The sequence below is a fragment of the Monopterus albus genome, unplaced genomic scaffold (genome assembly GCF_001952655.1).
Source record: "Monopterus albus unplaced genomic scaffold, M_albus_1.0 scaffold64.1, whole genome shotgun sequence".
Classification (NCBI taxonomy): Eukaryota; Metazoa; Chordata; class Actinopteri; order Synbranchiformes; family Synbranchidae; genus Monopterus; species Monopterus albus.
The window spans coordinates 158,668-165,463 of NW_018127944.1; the positions used below are offsets into that span (position 1 = coordinate 158,668).

The following is a 6,796-nucleotide window of genomic DNA, read 5'->3' on the forward strand; positions in this document are numbered from 1 at the left end:
TTACCTGAGATCTACTATGATGCAAGAACGTCTCAGTGGACTTGCCATTATAAGCATAAACCATGTGGTCTCAAATCAGTTGTCATATGATGATGTTGTAGATGACTTTGCTGCAAGAAAAACCAGGAGAGTAAAGCTGTAGCAGGTTATGTGAGATTGAGGAGGTGATGGTGTAGTTTTTAAGTTACGGCAGTACCAAAAACACCACTAGAGGTCTTTGTAAGATCATCTTTTTATTTTTATTTAAATCCTTGTATTTTTTTGTGCCTACTCGTTTCTTTAATATCTTATTTTGCACAGTGCCGTATTTATAGTTTACACTTTTTATTTTGGGAGTATTAATAGGTACTTTATGTAAGATATTTATATTGTATTTCATATGTTCAGTTCATTTTTTTGTATTTGTTTCTTTAATTCTTTCTAAGCATTTTGAAGGTGCAATTGCTTTATTTAAATAAAAGAATGTCCAAGACAAAGCTGTTACGTTTCTTATGAGTATATACACTAGCAGTGGAATTTACTGCGATGCAACGGGGCGCCACCTGAAATCTTGCCTAGGGCACCAAATTGGTTAGGGCCGGGCCTGAAGCCAGATGTGTTTAAACTACTAAACGGACCCTGAGTATCAACCTTTTTATTCGTTTTGTTTTATTTTCCAAGGTTATGAATGAGTTTGACACTTTTTCACCACCTTCTCTGCTGTGGCTGCAGAATCCTGCTGCGACAACACTTGTCTACATTTTATTCTTCTATTGCACTAACTTTTAAGCCAGTCTGAGAAAAGGTATCAGTCAAATGATTAAAATGTAAATGTTATTGTTTTATCCTGGCCATCTTTCTCAGTGCTAACAGGACAAAATGGTCATCAAACCAGAATATAAATTTTCCCCACAAGAGGGTTTAGCATTCGTTGTCAGCCAGGGACAGCGAGTGAGAGGTTAAAGGCAGATGACAGTAGCCCTCATCAAAGAGAAGCAATGGCAAGATGGACAGAAGAATGGAAGGAGAAAAGAGGAAAAGAAAGGATGGAGCTTTGCTCTGTACTGATTTATGAAAGTTCAGTGTAGCTGGAGAATTAAGCAAAAACTACTTGACCAGGTTGAAATGAGTGTGACCTCATTTTTGGTCTCTCCAGAGGAACAGCTCAACCCCTAGAAGTTTCAAGGAATCCAGGAAAGGACATGTCATAGCTATATTTATCAGTACAAGATTGCTTCTATCCCTCTGCCACTAGGAGCCACGCTGAAAAGTGTGATTTATGGCCCTGCTCTTAGGTACTGAAGTGCACTCCTCCACTGCCAACCTGGCTGACTACATTCTGATTGGCAGAGAAAACTTGAGCCACAGGAAGTGTCTCAGCTGAAAAAGGAGACCCGTCGTCTTTAAAGAGAAAGAAAGAATTAGAAGATGGCAGCATATTATGAAGAAATACAAGGAAGCCGATACAAGAGCTAGGTTTGTCAAATCCACGTTTGCTCTGTTGCGTTCCTGCTGTTCATGTTCATTCTGGTCACACAGAAGACACAACGCTCTCTGCAAGAGCAATGTCCACGCTGTGCAATAGATACACAAATGGGCCAGTAGCGGCCAGCTGGCCTGAGTAGGGGAAGGTTTGTGGTGGCAGCGAAAAGACGGCTTAAGATGACAGAGTCAGGCTATGAACTAAAAGTCAGGAAAACACATGGACACGTCTGGCAGGTATATCTTACTTATTCAGTGCTTATGTGATAATACTCTCACCTAACTTCACATCACCATCAACAGTAATCACTGTTCTTTCACCATGGCTTAAATTTCAGCTGGTCCCCTGAGACCAGCAGTATTATTGGAGGGGTTTCATTCTTCACACGTCTGATCTCCTTATACAGTCTTGCATCTTCTACCCCTCTGCAAGTATCGCCATGACTAAACATCAAAAAAATGGTATCTGAGAACAATAAGACCAAAATAACTTAAGGCAATTTGAGGCTCTGTCACTGAATGAACCATGAACCTCATCTGGAAGATGAACACATCTGCTGCCTCTTTCAATTCCAGTTAAAAGTTACAAGAAGTCAGACATGAGTCCAATCTGCCTGACTGCATGGCCGGAGGGCACTGCTGCGGCTCGGAGTCTGTACTGACAGGTGATGGAGTCCCTCAGAGCACACGTGGCACATCAGATCTTGTAGTGGTGATGTGGTGGGTTTGAGTCCCATCTATGACCTGTTTACATGTCATCCCACCAGGAAACTACTGCATTCTCCTTCTTTTACTAATTTACCAGCCAGAAGTGTACAGACCTATATACACATGCTGCATGTCATGCTGTAGTTACTGTGTTAGGCCTGTGGACAGGCAGAGACTTTGATTCTCAGCAGATGACATACACACAAAAGAGCCGAGCAGCGCCATATTGAATTTGTTCTCCTGAACTTTAACTCTAATTGTTGCACATTTGTAATGACTACTTCATGTTATAAATATTTTAAATATGAAACCACACTGTCAGGGGCTTGAAATGACAGAGGAATGATGTGTTTAGGTATCAGAAAGTTGCCAAATCTTTCAGTGTCTCTGATGGTTTAACAACTTAAAATTGTATATGCATTACTGTAATGGAAAACGTGGCTAATCCAAGCTCAGATGAGACTGTTAACGGCACATTTAACCCATTATGATGTGTTTATATGGCCTCATGTTGAATGAAAAAACTGTTGCTGGTTTAGTCAGAAAAAGCACATGAGTCAAAAACTGGGCCGAAGGACGAGCACTGAGAACGACTTCACATCGGATGGAAATGTGGGAAATTACTCTGCATCCATGTTTAGAAAACCAGACCGACCACGTGAAAACACACGAGACAAACTGGATTGATTAGCTGGACATGGTTCCACGCCTGTTTACAACATGTCACCTGCTGATGTTGAAGCCATGACAACAGATGCAGCTGCCGATTAATGTAAATGTTAAAATAGAATTAAAGTGAGGACGGCGTTCACGCGCTCTCGGTTACTGCAGGAAGAGACTGAAGAGTGACGCTGGGAAATTTGACCACTCAAAGGAAATGGAGCCAGTGAAAACAGATTTCATAGATGATGTCATTAGTGAATTAAATGCTGCTAATGAACGGACTTATGGGGGAAAAGAGAGAGAGAAAAGAGTGAGAGAACATGAAGAGAAGGAAAAAGGAAGAGGGGTTGAGGGAAGAATGTGAAGGAAACAAAGGAAAGAAAAAGAAATAGAAGAGCAGGACTAAATAAAAGAAATGAAACAATGATGAAAGGGCGGATGACAAAGGAAAGAAAGGGAAGAAAAGGGGTGAAGAACGGAAGGAAAGAGAAGGAAGAGGAGAAAAAGAAGCATTGTCAAACAGGCAAGAAAGATAAAGGGCAAACAAATAGTAAAAGAGGATAGAAGGACTAAATACAAACACAAGGGAAGCAAAGGATGAATGAAGGAAAGGAAAAGATGAAAGGAAGAAAGAAGCAGAATGGGAAATGGAAGAATATAAATAAGATAAAAAGAGGAAAGCATAAGAAGGAAGAATGGAAAGAAAAGAGGTGAAGCATAAGAGGGAAAGACAAGAGAAAAGGGGGTGGGAGGAAGAAAGGAAAGAACAGAGTAAGACGGAAGGAGAGAAGGGTAATATAAATTCTCGAAGAAAGGAAGGAGTGACAGATGAAAAGAAAATGGCAAATGAATAAATAATCAAAGAGACTGACAGAAGAATAAAGGAAAAAAACAAGAGAAGAGGAAAAAGAACAGAGGAAGAGGGAAGGACAAAATGATAAAAGAGATGGGAAGGATGGAAATTGGAAGGAAGACTGACAGAACAAAGAAGGAAAGGAAGGATTAATGGAAGGACAGAAAGAAGGGAGGGCGAAGGAAAGCAGCCAGGTCTGGGTGAACTGCTGGAGCTCAGGTTACCAGAACAAATGACAGTGAGGAGATTGTCTGGTGACAGAGGTGAACGACCCCGCCGAGCAAACCGAACACGACACAACAAAAGACCTGGCAACACACAGTTCAAAGAGCCATCTGATTAAAAATACTGCATATTTGTGGTTCACCAGCAGTTGAACTGTCCTGCAGAGATGACACATCTCTCGTTTCACTACAATCGTTTGCTCCAATTATTCAAACTGGTTCCATATTTGCATCTTCTGATCATCCCCACACTCTTGGCCTGTGCTCTCAAGCTGACGCAGACCAGTTTCCTCTTTTTATTTACACACAACAAGGCTGTTGAAGCAGGCCTAAATGCCACAGCAGCTCCACCGCTGGGCATTTGCTTTGAATGTTTAAATCCTGTCAACAGTGTTTTAATGATTCTGCTACTGCTGGAACGAAACATCGTGACATGTTGGCACACATTCCCAGCCGAGACCATTTGTTTGACCCAGTAAACTGAGAAAGAGTCTCCAGTGCGTTGTATTCCCTCCACAGCACATATTTGTTCAACAAATTGGAGAGACATGTTTAATTAATTTGTCAGCTTGGTAATGGAATGGTAGTAGCAGCTGCAGAGAGAAAAACATGTTTTTGCCCTAAACTGACACATTTTGGTAACACTAAGGAGGTTTACATGTGTTTTTTTCTGTAAAATTCCACATTTATTAATTTAAAACTGACAAACGTTATATAACTAATCAAGTATCCCTTCAGTCCTCCTCACTTTGTCCCTGTTTACAGGCCAAACACGCGCTTTGACCAGGCCTTATATCTCTCTGCACTTAATGCAACAGGGAACCCTGGAGCCAAGAAGGTCAGGGCTCTCATTTAGAAAACTGTACTAAAAGTGTACGAGCGCCCAAAAGCTACAAATGGTGTATACAAAAAAATATTCAGACTCATAAAACCGTGCGTACGCACACATGTAAGCAATGCCCGCTTTATATCCCGTCTCATGCACGAGCGTTTTAACCATAAAGGTGAGAAAAGAAGAAGCGTAGCTACTCAGACATGGAGACACTTGTCGGGAAGGTGGACACCAGGAAAACGACTTCACTTAGTGGATAAAGCAGCAGGATCACTAACAAAAAGAATCCGAGTGAGTAGCAACAAGTTGCTGCTCCTGTAACTATGTCGGTGGGACAGGGCCAAACGGTGTCCAGATCTAAAGGGACACTGCATCTTTCTACTCCTTGACCAACATGTACGTCATCTGTGTTGCTTGACGATTTGAGGGTGTTTTACCTTGATGCGCTTATTTGTATTGAATGTGCGAAATAAAGAATCTCATTTATTCAAGGAGTGGACAAGTGATAACAAATTAAGATTTTAAAAGACGTGTTTATGAAACAATTCTCAAGCACAAATAGCCCTGCTGGGTTTAATCTTCACGATAACGTGGATCTAACGTATCATATGAGCTGAAATTAAATGTGTGTGAGGCATCAATACTTATACAGTAGTCGTTCCTCTCACATTTAATTTCTACTGTCTGACTTCAGTTCATCATCTCTCTGCCAGTTCCCCTTGTCTCCAGGATGTGCGCACACAGGGGTCAGTTTACTTACAGGTGCACACATTCTCCCGTTAAGTTTGGGTTTTACAGATCGAACCCTGTGCATGGGAAGTGACGTGCGCCACTTTCAGTCCCTGTTTTGTGCGCACGCCACGTTTATAAATGAGACCCCAGATCTCCTGATCTGAGCTGGCATGGATCCTGCAGATACACTGCCAACACACCCTGTTCAAACCGCTTTACACTGTAGGTTGTGTTGCTGCAAGCCCGACCTGACGACCACCACACCTTTCACTCCTAGCGCTGGCGCGGACAACAGCGGGCGAATACAGACCTGACCTGACTGCGATAGGGCTGTAATAACAGCCCGTAGCGCAGAGGCATTAGTGGAAGGATGCCTCTCGTTAAAGCTCGTGTTTTGTTTTTTTTTACTTCACATTTGCAATCCAAGAAAGGTCTCAGCTTAAGGTGGTTTACGAGGCGTTTGCACACAGGACTTACGCAAAGCCTCTTACGGGTACTTGTGGTTCTCTCGGGCTCGGGGCAAAACCCACAGACAGACATGTTGCTGATTCCACAGCCTGTAGAATAATTGTGTTTTGCGCGGGAGGTGGACGGTGCTGAAGGAAATACATGTCCGTTAACGCAATGTATTGCCCCAGCTGTGCACCACCACCACCACCCCCACCCTCATCATCCCAGGTTTCCCACACATGCACATCAATATGCAGCACACACTCTCCTGCAGCTCGGCGCCTCCAGCGACGGCACCGTGTGCAGCACCGCTCTCCTTCCCCCTTTATTCCCCACAGCAGCGCTCACTCACAATCAGCGGGATGGTCCTGTCGTCCCGGTGGATCTCCAGCCGACCTGGGACCACCTTCTGCCCATGGCCCCTGCCGCGGGTCTGTGACGACGACGACTGGGGCTTGTTGTCCTGCCACAGGTAATAAAACGTCCCCAGGATCCAAGCAACGGTCAGAATCGCGATGGCGTTGGCCCGTATCCTGCGCATGGTGAGCCCATATGGAGGGCTCCGGAGGCGAGCCCTGCTGGTTCAGGTCCGTCCGCGGCAGAAGGTGCAGCCTCCTCGCCAGTGATGGGTTGAGCCGCAGCGCACACAGACAGCCTCTGTCTCCCCGAGAACAGACTCTTCTGCCGGAGCGCTGGCTCTCTGCTGGGATTTGCGCACTGACTGAGCCACGGTCCTAGCGCCGAGTCATATCATCCCCCTTCACACAAACACCCACGATGACACACTCACGTACATTCACACATCATCCATCCTCTGGCTCCTCCGAGGAGAGATGTTCAATCTGCATTCAGCAGCTGAGGGCGCAATTCCAG

The 6,796-nt window shown here is 44.1% G+C and overlaps 1 protein-coding gene across 1 annotated transcript in view; it reads right to left on the minus strand.

Moving 5' to 3' along the window:
- galnt16 (UDP-N-acetyl-alpha-D-galactosamine:polypeptide N-acetylgalactosaminyltransferase 16) overlaps positions 1 to 6,747 on the minus strand; it is a 33,962-nt gene extending 27,215 nt beyond the window's left edge. Inside the window, exon 1 of the mRNA XM_020604186.1 lies at positions 6,276 to 6,747. Coding sequence (XP_020459842.1) covers positions 6,276 to 6,464 — 189 coding nt within the window. The 5' untranslated portion in view covers positions 6,465 to 6,747. The remainder of the gene's footprint in view (positions 1 to 6,275) is intronic.
- Between the last annotated feature and the right edge of the window lie 49 nt (positions 6,748 to 6,796).